This window comes from Oncorhynchus kisutch, linkage group LG2 (assembly GCF_002021735.2).
Source record: "Oncorhynchus kisutch isolate 150728-3 linkage group LG2, Okis_V2, whole genome shotgun sequence".
NCBI classification, from domain to species: Eukaryota; Metazoa; Chordata; class Actinopteri; order Salmoniformes; family Salmonidae; genus Oncorhynchus; species Oncorhynchus kisutch.
The window spans coordinates 19,800,278-19,815,996 of record NC_034175.2 but is presented as its reverse complement, the minus strand read 5'-3'; the positions used below and the strand labels follow the sequence as shown (position 1 = coordinate 19,815,996).

The 15,719-nt window shown below is 42.2% G+C and overlaps 1 protein-coding gene across 3 annotated transcripts in view; it reads right to left on the bottom strand.

Moving 5' to 3' along the window:
• LOC109908957 (inactive phospholipase C-like protein 2) overlaps nucleotides 1-15,719 on the bottom strand; it is a 54,090-nt gene that overhangs the window by 13,414 nt on the left and 24,957 nt on the right. For all 3 annotated transcript variants that reach the window (XM_031790104.1, XM_031790106.1, XM_031790111.1), the window contains exons 3-4: nucleotides 6,354-8,837; nucleotides 1,501-1,704 (exon numbers count right to left, since the gene is read on the bottom strand). In XM_031790104.1, coding sequence (XP_031645964.1) covers nucleotides 1,501-1,704; nucleotides 6,354-8,837 — 2,688 coding nt within the window. The remainder of the gene's footprint in view (nucleotides 1-1,500; nucleotides 1,705-6,353; nucleotides 8,838-15,719) is intronic.

Sequence of the window (15,719 nt, the reverse complement as noted above, 5' to 3'; positions counted from 1 at the left end):
GCAAATAGAGTAGATAAGTAATGAAATATTCAAAATGGGGGACGAGGGGAATTCTATAACACTCGTATTATTAAGGTACAGTGGGGCAAAAAAGTATTTAGTCAGCCACCAATTGTGCAAGTTCTTCGACTTAAAAAGATGAGGCCTGTAATTTTCATCATAGGTACACTTCAACTATGACCGACAAAATGAGAAAAACAAATCCAGAAAATCACATTGTAGGATTTTTAATGAATTTATTTGCAAATTATGGTGGAAAATAAGTACCCCACAGGGTGAGATCTTGCGTGGAGCCCCAGATCGAGGGAGATTATCAGTGGTCTTTTATGTCTTCCATTTCCTAATAATTGCTCCCACAGTTGATTTCTTCAAACCAAGCTGCTTACCTATTGCAGATTCAGTCTTCCCAGCCTGGTACAGGTCTACAATTTTGTTTCTGGTGTCCTTTGACAGCTCTTTGGTCTTGGCCATAGTGGAGTTTGGAGTGTGACTGTTTGAGGTTGTAGACAGGTGTCTTTTATACTGATAACAAGTTCAAACAGGTGCCATTAATACAGGTAACGAGTGGAGGACAGAGGAGCTTCTTAAAGAAGAAGTTACAGGTCTGTGAGAGCCAGAAATCTTGCTTGTTTGTAGGTGACCAAATACTTATTTTCCACCATAATTTGCAAATAAATTCATTAAAAATCCTACAATGTGATTTTCTGGATTTTTTTGTCTCATTTTGTCTGTACCTATGATGAAAATTACAGGCCTCTCTCATCTTTTTAAGTGGGAGAACTTGCACAATTGGTGGCTGACTAAATACTTTTTTGCCCCACTGTACATTGATTACGGTGAGGTGTAAGGCGTAATAGGTCTGTATTGAAATAGCCTCAATGACACATTATAAACTGGGTGTTTCCAGCCCTGAATGCTGATTGGCTGACAGCCGTGGTATATAAGACCGTTTACCATGGGTATGACAAAACACGTGTTTTTGCTGTTCTAATTACGTTGGTAACCAGTTTATAATAACAACAAGGCACCTCGGGGGTTTGTGGTATATCGCCAGTATACCACGACTAAGGGCTGTGTCCAGGCACTCTGCAATGTGTTGTGCATAAGAACAGTCCATAACCGTGGTATATTGGCCAATATACCACAGAACCTCATGCCTTATTGCTTAATTATATAACTTCAGTCCATTGTCAACATTGATTAAATTAATTGATTAAAACAACCCACCCCTGCCCTACTACCTAACCCTCTAACCCCATGTTACCATTCAAATCCCACTACACCCTCCTCTTGACTTGATTAGAGTCAAGCTCATTTTCTAGGTGATTTGAGGTTGTTTTTACAACCAGCATATTAGTAGTGGTCTAAAATCTCAGATTTCAAGTCCTGGTCCTAAAAAAAAAGTCCTCTATCAACTAACTTTATAAAACAAAGGAAATGTTTAAAAAAATTATTTTAAAAAACACGATACTGTTCAAACAAAAGTCCTCCTGTACTCACCATGTCATAGGCAGTGACCACCTTCTTCAGGACATCTGGTAGCTGGCCCTGGGGCTCCATGGTGGGGTACTGGTCCTTGAGGTTGAACACCAGGAGGGGGTTGCTGTCAGCCCCCGTCAGCCGGGAGGACAGGGCCAGGATGCACTGCTTCAGGTTGGCCACTGCCGAGAGGCCACACAGTTCCTTGAAGGGCACTATGGCATTCTGCAAAGGAACATGAAAGCTTGTGTTGGTGTCCGTTTGATGATGAACTAAAGGCTGTTGTTGTATTGAAGACAAAGAACACTGGACAAAGTGGAAGATAAAAAAACAACTCAAGCTTTCATAAATGGACAAGATGCAGAATCTTGTACTGCAGACTAGGGATGTGACAAATTAAACCATTTTGTTAAAACGATAAGAAACATTCATCAAATTCCATGTGAATTCACGATGCAGATGTGCTGCTGCCTGCAACGGTTTGGGTCCCTTTCAGATGGTTAAGCATTAATGTACCTCAATTCCACCTCGCAATGTTTGCATTTCCTTCTCAAAGTATATTGCCTACAGGACTTTGCCGCTGTCGCTTGCCTTTCTCAGCCATTTTTCCAACTGTTAACAACAATGACGTAGTGGTGGAGAGTCGACTTCAAAATAACGTGTCAACTCCCATTTCTGAGTGTCAAGATTAAATTCCGCTAGGAATCGACTCCTAAGATTTTGTATTTTGGGAATGGAGGAGTTGCCGTACTATTTTGGGAGTTGCCGTACTTCCGAAAACACTTATTTCATAGCGAGCTAACGAGGGACAGAGAGAGAGGGGAGGGGCACAGGATAGGCAGGTCGACCAACAGGCAGACAGAGTCAGAACTGTGCACTTGGCCTAGGCTATTTATCGGCAATCAAAAGCTCTATCTCGCAATGCAATATCTCGCAATTTCTTGGCCTGCAATGTCTCGCAACTTCAGTAAAGCAGGGCCTATCATCAATGAAAATGCTAGGATATTGAGATGAGAGAGATGCAACACGTCACTCTCACACAGTATCTGCACATATGCATAGGTTCACTTCACTGTTCACAGCGTGGTAGCCAGGGCAGCAAAACAGTAGTGAAGTGCCTCGTGCTTCAAAGCTCTTAGGTGTTGAGGAAATTGACCAACTATGCTGTTTACTTTCTGGATCTACATAAAAAATAAAAATAAACTTTTCCAGTTAGGGATTTTTATTAATGTTAATGATCCCAATTTCTTTAACGTTAAAACATTCACACCCCTAATGCAGACAAAGTTGCAAAACATTATTAGCCTCAAGGGTACTAGGGCATGAATGACAAGTGAATTATTACAGTTCAGAGTTCCCATTTGTTTTCATTTCAGTTTGGTTTTTAGTCATTTAAGATAAAGCTCACTGCTGTGACAAAGTTCACTTGAGTAATTATCTCATTCAGCTGGTTCATTTGATTCATTATGAATGAAGATCAGCGATTAGATGATTCCTAATGTTTTCAATTATCTAACGCAGAAAATAACAACTGAGCTCTGTTAAGTTACCTAAGTTAATGTGGCCTATGTAGTTACTAATTAACAGGCTAGAAGCAGAAGTATAATTACAGAGAAACACCCTGTGATAGGAAGTGGTTAAGAGTACTTCTTACCTCCAAGAACCTTTGTTGGTTTTTGTTAGTCATTCGATAACACACACACGCACGCACACAAATCCTAACCTTCCCGTGAAAGGCCCAATTTAAACAGTGTGTAAACAACCGGGAGGACAAACAGCCACAGAGAGAACGCCCAAGATGTGTTAGTCTCAGGGCCAGTGGCCTGTTATCACATAATGACTGCAATGTAAACAGAGTGACCAAAATAAACCCTAATACACAATGCATAATGCACCACAAAAGACCAACCACACAGTGGGGGAACAATCGACTATGCAACTTCCTTCTGACACATTTCTCAGTATTGCTTCAGACCAGAAAAGACCAGCCGTTTGAAGTAGGCTAGCTCATGGGGGGCCCAGTGGGAACCTAGTGAGCACACAGGAATGCACAAAAGCAGATGTAGGTGGATAGTCTGAACAGGCAAATTGTCATGTGGGTAGTGGGTAACAATAGCCTACTGTTCATCTTGTCGATATCTTTCTGTTTTGTCCTTTTTCAACCAATAAAAGATTGATCATTGCTGCTAACAGTTTACAGAGTGAAAATTTGAAGTAAAACACCATATGTGTTTTTTGCTCTTTTGAAAATAGGTGACGCACTAGTCTCGTTTCCACTCCACTTCAACATAATTTGTGGTAATCTTTCCTTTAGACAGCATACAGTAATCTCCTTCTAGAATTATTACTGACAAGCCCATAAGCGCCACAGTGCAGTATTACATAACACGTTTTCCATTTGATATATTAGAAGGTATGCTCATAAGCCACTACCTGGATATCTGAATATCAACCCCGGGCCTCAGCGCTCCAGTGGGGATTTCACCAGTCTGGCTCTGAGCTGCGAAGTCTCCTCGAGTCTGTGTCGACTGTTGTGCAATACACATGGATTAGATCAAATCTGCTTAAATCAAGTTTGGTGGCTTTGTTTTCTCTTGCCAAAGGGAGCTTTATTTTTAGATGCTACACAGTCTTTGTAGTAAATCTCGCTGTGATCCCCGCTTGACTCTAGGGGTCAGTGTTCATATTCTAACAAAAACATTCCCATGTAGGAGGATGAGTAAATAAACTTGGATTCAAACGACTCATCCACGACTTTATTAAAACATGCACATTCCCCCAAAAAATATATGACATAATGTAGGCTAGCCTGGCCAATAGAAACTAGGAATACATTGGTGATTTTTTACAAGTCAATGCTTAGGGATGGATCGGAATTTACACAATGGTTACTCAGGCCTACCTGTCTGACAGACAAAATTAAGCTATAGGCTGCTATAGCCATAGATTTGTCAGTCAATTCCTACACCCATCACGCATTCTTTAAATATCCTACCCCGTGTCAGTGAAGGGCTGTTAAGTTAAAACCAACACTCGGAATTGAGAGGGTATCTATTATTTTTTTAAATGGCAAAAAGCACAGGCCTACCCCTTGTTAGCTTAAGATTTTGAAGAAAATTTTATGGGATCCGATTATATAAAGTGATCGATAACAGTGCTTTGGTCCGCAATGTTTTATGCTAGAAACAAGCTGTAAAATATCCAGGAAAGACATGACACAGATTATTCCTTTCTTTGACATTAAGAGGCTGAGCTATAACCTTCTATAGCCGATGAGACAAAACAGACTTTGATTGGGAAGTAATCTAAATCTATCACTATCAATTGATTAAACTGTTCACTATGTACAATAGAAGATGTTTAAACCCAGACAGCTCTTGTTGGGTTAAGCCACAGAAGAAAAGTAGTCAGCAGTTAAAGCTTACATTTGTATGTGTCGGTAGGCCTACTCTGTCTGGGGTGGAAAGGTAGGCCTACTCTGTCTGGGGTGGAAAGGTAGGCCTACTCTGTCTGGGGTGGAAAGGTAGGCCTACTCTGTCTGGGGTGGAAAGGTAGGCCTACTCTGTCTGGGGTGGAAAGGTAGGCCTACTCTGTCTGGGGTGGAAAGGTAGGCCTACTCTGTCTGGGGTGGAAAGGTAGGCCTACTCTGTCTGGGGTGGAAAGGTAGGCCTACTCTGTCTGGGGTGGAAAGGTAGGCCTACTCTGTCTGGGGTGGAAAGGTAGGCCTACTCTGTCTGGGGTGGAAAGGTAGACCTACTCTGTCTGGGGTGGAAAGGTAGGCCTACTCTGTCTGGGGTGGAAAGGTAGGGCCACTCTGTCTGGGGTGGAAAGGTAGGGCTACTCTGTCTGGGGTGGAAAGGTAGGCCTACTCTGTCTGGGGTGGAAAGGTAGGCCTACTCTGTCTGGGGTGGAAAGGTAGGCCTACTCTGTCTGGGGTGGAAAGGTAGGCCTACTCTGTCTGGGGTGGAAAGGTAGGGCCACTCTGTCTGGGGTGGAAAGGTAGGGCCACTCTGTCTGGGGTGGAAAGGTAGGGCCACTCTGTCTGGGGTGGAAAGGTAGGGCCACTCTGTCTGGGGTGGAAAGGTAGGCCTACTCTGTCTGGGGTGGAAAGGTAGGGCTACTCTGTCTGGGGTGGAAAGGTAGGGCTACTCTGTCTGGGGTGGAAAGGTAGGCCTACTCTGTCTGGGGTGGAAAGGTAGGCCTACTCTGTCTGGGGTGGAAAGGTAGGCCTACTCTGTCTGGGGTGGAAAGGTAGGGCTACTCTGTCTAGGGTGGAAAGGTAGACCTAACTTTTAAAAGAACCATGATCAGATTCCTAATCATTTGTAAACAGGGACAGCTTCGTTGCAAACCAAGTACACCGATTTGGCATTGGAGAAATATGATCAAATGAACACATAAGCTATCGCTCAGTCCATTCTTAGCCTGTAATTTTAGTCATTTGTGTCGTATTAAAAAAGATTGTAGAATTGCCTGACATCTTTCTAAAAAAAAATTTTTTTTCAGACCTGCAAATACAATAATAGATTCATGCAATGCTTTTACTATAAAGGAGATCTTTCCACTTCTACTGTTGTCCATGGTGGTCTGTGAGCCCACAACATTCTGGCCCTCAGCCCTGTGCGCTATAAAGAATTCCTGCATTGCCATGCGATGCTCTGGTCTGTCCAAGACGTGAGGGTAAACAGTAGACATGTTCTCTGCTATCCACTTTGTTTTAATGACTATTTTGGGTATAGGGGATGGTCACTTATTTTAAATAAAAAAATAAAAAATAACGTTCAGTGAGGGATTAGGTCAAATATATTTTTCATTTCAGAGAGGTCCAATTTTCTCCAAGTAACCCTTATTACAAATAATGTTCACTCCCTTACCTGCATGTTTTCTCTGAGGTCGGTGGCTTCCCTCAGTGGCAGTATGGCTGTCTTGAAGATGTCGTCCACAACCTTGATGACCAGCACTCTCATGGTGGCGTACTCCCGACTTCTCTTGCCCTTACGCACAGAGAGTCCCCTCTTGTGAGGCTTGCCCCCGCCCCTTCGGTTGGTGATGGCCACATGGACGAATAGCCAGGCGTGGGGAAGGACTTCCCCCGTTAGCGATTGTAACGGTATGTGCCGGAATCCCGGCTGGAGACACTCGAAGGGGATTGTGTACTGGCCGATGAACTCGTCGCCAATGTAGTCATCATCAAGCACCACGAAGCGCACCATGGCCAACTCAGGTAGGTTTATCTGAAACTCAAAGCTTTCATCAAACAGTGGGTTCTCCCCATTCTGATTGACAGTTTTAGTCCTTTGCTCTGCACAATCAGCAGGGATGCCATGTATCTCCACATAGACATAAGGGTCAACAACATCTCCTTTGGAGCCTGAGCCTTTGGGTTTGGGGAAGTTTTGTCCACTTATGATCTTTATGTGCAAGAGCTGAGGAGACACACCAGGTACTGAGTCTTTAGTGTTGGCACTGAAATATGACACCTGCTCTCTCATTATGGCTGGTCGCAGCACATACCCACAGTTCCCATTCTGACGGAACCAGCCAATGTTTAGGTCCATCATCAGGCCGGGGGTCTGGTAGTTCATTGCCACGATCTGGCAACCACACTTCCAGAAGTCCTGAGGGTTCATGTTACTAGAGTCGATCCGCATTGGGCTGGGGTAGACTCTCGCCAATAACTTCTTGTTGTAGTTAACAAAGTCGCCTGGAAAGTCATTGGCACAGCGACTGGCAAAGACCTCATTGAACGAGCAAAGTTCCCAGTGCTTCTGGCTTTGGAAAGCTGTTGGGAAGTCTTTGAACGCAATCGATTTACACAACGTTACCAGGTCAGAGAGGTCCTTGGACAGCTGGAACTTTTTCAGTGGGATGCTCTGCTGTTCGTCGGCTTCAATGTTCATTCTTTGTGACATCTCAGCCCCCTCATCCTCATCAGTCACTTCACCCTCCGAGCTAATGCAGGTTGTGCCCAGCTTCTTCCCCTTCAGCAGGATCTTACACTTGAGGTCAAAGGGTGAGGGCAGGTAGCTGTCTTCAGGTGAAGGTGGAACCATGTAAATCTTGTCACCAAGAATCTTTTTCAATTGCTGAAACATGACCCTCTGCTGCTTTAAGGAGCAGTGGTTCTCCAGACACAATATCAGGGGAAAGTCAGATGCAACAAAGGCATATTTGTTGATGACGTCACAGACACTGCAGAAGACTATCTGCGAGGTCATTGTGTGGCCAGTGTAAATGACAGGCTCATTATCTGGTCCATCCCAGACATCTAGTTCTACACTTCGACAGCCCATCTTGAGGGCACGGATGTACCCTGTAATGTCAGAGGGGCCTCTAAACTGATCCTCGATCAGGTATGTGTTGTGGGAAGCGTTGATGTAATAGTGGGACAAGGGCTGGTTCATGTCCTGACACACTGTTTTTTGTTCCGGGTCAAAGATGTGGCACTCTGGCGACATGAGATAATTGGTAAACCCATCAAGGGAGAGCCAGCCCTTGAGCTGCCCCTCTTTGGAAGGTTCATAACTCTGAATGACCTCCAGACTGGTGTCTTCACTTACTTGTGCCATACCCTGCTCAGCCTCCAGAAACATAGTTAAGTCCTTGGTATCTAGAAATTCCTTGTTGCTAGAGAACTGGACAAGAAGGAAATACATTTCTGGTCTTGTGCAAAGGTCATGAAAGACTTCAATGAACTCCTCCTTAGTCACACCACATCCCACCTTATCTTTAGATTTGTGAAACTCCTTAAACTTGAGTTCAATCTTAACGTTTTTGAGTCCAGGGTTTAGGTTTTTAATTAGCTGCACGGCAGCACATAGACTAATGTGCTTGCTGTTGTTGGCATCAGCCTCCTCAAAGAGGTCCCCGAGCCAGGAGGAGCGCATGTTGTTCTGGTTGCTCTCAATCATATTCAGTGTGTGTTTCCCATAGGATATCAGGTATCTAAGCCCGGTCACCCATATGTTGGCCATATCGGCAGAGTTTGCAACCAAGTCCAAAGACTCATAGTTCTCCCCATAGATGATCGAGAAGGCACAGTCCTCTGATATCTGATCATATATTCCGTTGGTCCTAAACGTTTCTGTGTTTTTCCCTGTCCGCACCTCTTTGATGGACTTGACATCAATTTTGGCTTTCTCTGACTCTTTTTTGGAGGGTTCCCACCTTAGAGACTGCATGTCGGCGTCCAGGAGGAAGTAGCGGTGGTAAACGCGGGAGTTGGAGCGGACCTTCTTCAGTTCCGAGCCGTCCACCATGGCGTTGATGCAGTCGCTCGCACTGCTGATCTTCTTCTCAGTGGGCATGCTGCTGAACGATACCGTCTTCTTCCTCTCTTTGCGCAGCCTCGAGCCATCCTGAGGAAGATAAAAAGGAAAAACCTGAATACCTGTTCTGTAAACAAGTAGAAAATAAGTAAATCACTTTAGATTTAGAGGTAAAAAGAGGAGCCTGATACTCTTTAAATCACTTCTCTGAGCTGGAAGCAAAATATTTAATTTATGAGATATACTATAAGCCAACTCAAAAAGTGGGAGTATTCCTGACTCTTTATGACTAAGCATTTGCGCATGTGTCTGCTTATTGAAATGGGTTGATTATTTCACTGCTATTTGCTATGAAATCTGTTTAACTCCTTAGCATTCCTTGATGATTGGAGCTGCCTAATGTCAGTGTTTGACTTCTGACTGCAATTCTTTTGGGGCAGCTGGTAGCCTAGTGGTTAGAGCGTTGGGCCAGTAATCAAAAGGTTGCTGGATCGAATCCCCGAGCTGACAAGATTTTAAAAAAATCTGTCCTTCTGCCAATGAACAAGCAAGTTGGCCTACCGGCAAACAGTGGGTTGTCATTTTAAATAAGAATTTGTTCTTAACTGACTTGTCTCGTTAAATAAAAGGTCAAAATGAAATAAAAACATTTAAAATTGTGAGCATTGCTTTTCACGGAGAAAATTATTTACTAAATTAATCTCTATTAAACATTATTTTACCTCTCAGGCTTAACCCCAGAGTAACTATGTATTAATTAAGCACAGTTATGATTTATTAGTTTCAGAAGGACCAAAAAAAAGATAGCCACGACGAAAATAGCCACGAGGAACATTGTGAAGTATAAAACATAACGTTCAAATATTGGGCATGGCAGCCTGCTAATTCTCTTTGTCCATGTTGCTGCTGGTGATGGCAGGCCTTTATGGTCTAGAGGTCATCAATGTTTCCTTTTCAGCCCTACCTCGCAGAGACCAGAGGGAGAGAACTATCGAACTAAACTCAGCTCAATAAAATTAAATAATTAAAACATTTCTGTGAAATGCGTGCAGTTAAATTCTTGACTCTGGGGAAGCAAATCACACTCCAATCAAAGAGGAAGCGGCCAGTATATGGGATATAATCAGTTGGGCTTAGGCAGTAGGGATGGGGATTTGAAATAATTTCACTATATGAATAGTATCGTGAATTTTTGTCATTTATTTGGATATTCTAAATACGTGTACGTTTTTAACCTGAGCACTGCTGCTGCGCGAGGGAGAGGCCCAAACTACATTTTATTGGTTGTGTGCACAGATTTGCAGATGTTATCGTAGGTGCAGCATTTCCAATGTTATTTATCCTCCCATACAACAGTACCGGTCTTGACTGGAGTAGCATAGAGAAGCTATAGTTAGCTAGGCTAAATGCTGGGCTTTCTCCCCAACCCCATTCCAACAATATCCTACCTGTTGGTTGCTCGTTTTAGCCTACTCCTTATCATTTTGCAAACGGTTAATTCCATAATTGTATTCCATCTTGCATTGAATTAGTGAACTCTCACTCCATTTGCTACCTGTTGAGCCTCTTTGCCACTTCGATTGGCCAACATAAACAACAAGCTACACATGACACCTGAAGGCTACCGGTCGGCTAGCTGTCTTTTTAATGGGGCACAGGCAGCACACCAGGTTAAGATGAATTACATCCTCTAAGGAATGTTGCCATGCTATCCTAGTGTCTATAAATATTTGACCTTGGATAAGTGCTTCATACTGAAACTATAGGCTGTAGAGAGCTTAAAATAACTTTAGCAAAGCTCTAACTCAGCTGAGAGGGAACATAAACAATTGTTAAAAGGGGCATGTTTCAGTGGGTTAATTCATGCATCATAATATACCATATCTACTGCTGTCCATATCACTCTTAGTATATCCTGTTTAAATTAATCAAGTGTACATACATATAAATTGCATTTGGATTACTGTTACAGTGCTATTCAGGTTTGTTCCAAAATTTGTTGATATCTCGTGTTTGTTTTTTGGGGGGATTATTTGACATTTTACTGCATTGTTAGGCGCTAGTAACATAAGCATTTCACTGAACCCACTATAACATCTGCTAAATTGTGTATGCATACAATAAACTGATTTGATGAGATGCTAACAAAGAGGTCAAAGCAAAGTTGAGAGCAGCATACCATATATGGTGCGTCACATGATGTGAAGAACACTGTTTGTTGACATATCTTGTGTATACGTCTTTCCTAACTCCCCCCAACCCCTTCTATTTTTCTTGAGAAGTGAGGACCGTTACCTTGAAGAATCTCCTTGAACAATTGTGTTGCTCGACTTAAGGTGCCCGTCACAGTGCATTCTGTGTGAACCACAATGAGTCCCCCCCTAAAAAGGATACAGCCCACACAGATCTAGTGGTGTATTGGCTACGTGCGTGACATTTCCCAAGTAGTCTGTATCATTGTTGTGTTCCAGTACCTTTATTTTTAACCTTTCCACATTCATCCAGATTCAAGCTGAACTAAATAAAACATGAATTCTGCATCAATTGACTAGCATCAGATGAAGTCTCCAATGCATGCTGAAAGTGCCTGACTTATGAATGAATAGATTCCATTTCCATTTGCTGATGAAAAGATTAATGACATTACTAAGAGGTTCCAATTTGTTTTCACCCAATATTTTGGATGCCTTTTTTTTTTTAAGGCCAATTGGAAGTTTAAAATGGGCATTCAAAATACATAGACAAGCGTGCGGCTGGTTCTCATGTAAGTTGTTTATACTGAAATAAACAGCATACATATGGAGCTTTAGATGTGGGGAAGGCTTCAGCGCCCATCGTCCTGCAACCAGCGCACTGCCATCCCTGATCGAATGGCCTGCGACGTTCAATGTCCCAAGGCCTGCCATGTGATCTTGCCCACGCTTGTGTGCACTTACTAAAGAGTAATGGCTCTCATGAAAGTCTATGTGCTTCTCCCCCAGGGCAAAGGCCATTGAAAATGTATTACCTTTGGGTCAAGAAAAATCTGACTACCCTTGTTGTAGAAAGAATTGAATGACAGACATTAACTGCTGAATATTAAAGTTTATGATTGACTATGAGCACCACCAAATATATTCAGAAAAATAAATAAAAAATAAAACATGTAAAGTGTTGGTCCCATGTTTCATGAGCTAAAATAAAAGATCCCAGAAATTTCCCATACACCCAAGCTTATTTCTCTCAGATTTTGTGCACAAATTTGTTTATATCCCTGTGAGCATTTCTCCTTTGCCAAGATAATCCATGCACCTGCCAGGTGTGGCATATCAAGAAGCTGATTAAACAGCATGATCATTACACAGGTGCAGTTTTGTCACAATGCCACAGACGTCTCAAGTTGAGGGAGTGTGCAATTGGCATGCTGACTGCAGAAATGTCCACCAGAGCTGTTGCCAGAGAGTGTAATGTTAATTTCTCTACCATAAATTGCCTCCAATGTCGTTTTAGAGAATTTGGCAGTACGTCCAACCGGCCTTACAACCGCAGACCAAGTTTATGACGTTGTGTGGCGAGCAGTTTGCTGATGTCAACTTTATGAACAGAGTGCCCCATGCTGGATGTTGGGTTGTGGTATGGGCAAGCATAAGCTACGGATTCAATGGTAATTTGAATGCACATAAATACTATGAAGAGATCCTGAGGCCCATTGTTGTGCCATTCGTCCCCCACCATCACCTCATGTTTCAGCGTTGTAATGCACAGCCCTATGTCACAAGGATCTGTACACAATTCCTGGAAGCTGACATGTCCAAGTTCTTCCGTGGCCTGCATACTCGTCACCCATTGAGCATGTGTGGGATGCTCTGGATAGACGTGTACGACAGCGTGTTCCAGTTTCTGCCAATTTCCAACAACTTTGCACAGCCATTGAAGAGTGGGACAACATTCCACAATCAAGTCTGATCAACTCTATGCAAAGGAGATTTGCCACGTTATGAGGCAAATGGTGGTCACACCAGATACTGACTAGTTCTGATCCACGCCCTAGTCTTTTTTTAAGGTGTCTGTGACCAACAGACGCATTTCTATCTTCCCAGTCATGTGAAATCCATAGATTAGGGCCTAATGAATACATTTCAAATGACTGATTTCCTTATATGAAGTGTAACTCGACTAAATCTTTTAAAATTGTTGGATGTTGCATTTAGATTTATTTTTACAATGTATTCCTATCAACCATGTTGAATGGCAAGCTAGTTTGAGTAGAAATTCTAACATGCTTTGCTGATGAAAAAAATGATAACATTTTTGTCAAAACGGTTACATAGCCTAGAGTTTGTTGATTTTGTTGTAACACTTGAGGTTTGGAGACCAATTCTATTATGCTATAAGATTTAGCTAAATAAGAATCACAGGCTGTGAGTACACTACAGACTTCATAGCCTACAAACAATAGTAGGCAAGGTCACATATTTTCTTTAGTACGGTATATGAAAGTGTTGACACGTCTGATGCTGTGGTTCCTCATCCTGGTGAAAGAATAGCAACAGCATCCTGACATTTTATCTATTCAAGTTGGCTACTTCCTGCCCCTCATTCTCATACTTGAGGTTGAAATGAGACAAAAGGAAAGGCCACATTAAGCCATGAATGCACTTTTAAAAAGACAAGCCTCTCTGTAGGCAGGGCTAGAGCTTTTCTTTCATTCTATAGTCTGCAGGTGTACACAGAGGGTTAAAAAGGTGCAACTCAGAGGATTTCATGTTCAAAACAGTGCTGGGAGACATGTTCAGAAATATAGGACTACGTCAGAGAGATATGAAATGATCCTCCAATACACTCTATAGGCCTACATCTCAATTGTATGACCGGATTCCAAAACATAAACCATTGTAAGCATGTTTGGGTGGTATGGTCCACAGATTGTAGCCTATGTATCTTCTACCTTTGAGAAAGCTTCAGTATTTCATATGATTAAGTGGTGATTGTGATGAAGAACTGCTGGTGAGCTATTTTGTTTAACACCATTACTGGCAGAGGTCTAAACTTCACTGTAACCCCCACTTGTCTGGTCTTGTAGATAAAGGAAATCAGCACATCTGTGTTTACAACCTACACATTAGCACATCTTTACAAGCTTCACATTAGCACATCTTTACACGTTATACATTAGCACATCTTTACACGCTACACATTAGCACATCTTTACACGCTACACATTAGCACATCTTTACACGCTACACATTAGCACATCTTTACACGCTACACATTAGCACATCTTTACACGCTACACATTAGCACATCTTTACACGCTACACATTAGCACATCTTTACACGCTACACATTAGCACATCTTTACACGTTACACATTAGCACATCTTTACACGTTACACATTAGCACATCTTTACACGTTACACATTAGCACATCTTTACACGTTACACATTAGCACATCTTTACACGTTACACATTAGCACATCTTTACACGTTACACATTAGCACATCTTTACAAGCTACACATTAGCACATCTTTACACGTTATACATTAGCACATCTTTACACGTTATACATTAGCACAACTCATCATAGCTGTTTTAACAAAGCCAGTCACAGAGAAATGAGTTGAAAGTTTAAAAAATAATAATACAAATTGTCCAGTCATTATAAATGTGGCTTGGCTCTGTGCGTTAAAAAAAAGGAGGACTGTTGCATCACTATTGGTTTCAAACACCAAATTCTAGATTGAGGAGCGCAATATAAAAATATTGACCAACACTGCATTAGATTTAAACAAACTCATCCACAAGCGTATGCTGTGGTTAAGGAAAAAACATTAATACAGTAGATTATCGCGATATTTTGTGATTTTATATTGACTCCAAGTACCGATTTGTAATGTCAGCGATCGCTAGTCAGGTGTACCTGCCCCAAAACTCTGGTATATCATCCTATAACTAGTTCCCCATATTTTTCATTGTTTTAAATGGTGAGCCAACATGTTGTGTACTTTTACCTCTCATGGCTTTCTACTGTCTACTGTCCCTCTGCAGCAGACATGTAGTGTAGTGAACAATGTGTTTGAAACATCAAATCACAATAAATTCACAGTATTCAATCGCAACACATAAAATTGTGATACATAGAATCGCAACACATCGGCACCTAAGTATTGTGATAATATTTAAATCATGAGGTCCCTGGCAATTCCCAGCCCTAGCTAGGAGAAGCATTGTCTCTACATGAACAAACTCTAAAATGTTACTCGTGCCTTCAATTATTTTGGCATTTCCAGGAAAAGCCTTTATTTAACTAGGAAAGTCAGTTAAGAACAAATTCTTATTTACAATGATGACCTATCCTGGCCAAACCCTGACGACGCTGGGCCAATTGTCCGCTGCCCTATGGGACTCCCAATTCTGGCCGGTTGTGATACAGCCTGGAATCGAACCAGGGTCTGTAATGAGGCCTCTAGCACTGAGGTGCAGTGTCTTAGACTGCTGCGCCACTTTGGAGCCCCAAGACATCTTTTGAGAAGGAAAGGAAAAGTGGTCGTTTTTGCTCTTGGCAACTAGGATCATACTCATAGATCACGGCTAGCCTGGTTGTCATAAATGGTTAGAAACATTATAGCTTTGATACCTCAGGGCCTTGACATCTGCAAAACCTTAAAAGTCAAGCTTATCAGCTGGCAAAGTCTATGTGGAATTTACGAGTTAGATTTAACCTAGTCTACAAATGCAGGTGAAAGTCTCAACCATGACATTCTTCAGGGTTTGGCAGCATGAAGCCATGAAAACTGACTTCAAGGAATACATGGCCTTCCAGAGACAAATTAATCTCGTATCAACACGTCACATCTGGTGACAGGACTCTGGCCATGTTGATCGAACACTTTCTCACCCTTGCTCTGTGGTGTAACTGAAGAGAAGGCAGGCTGTACTTTAATGGGTACTAATCAATCTCAGGGCCCCACCACTTCATTTTAACCCCC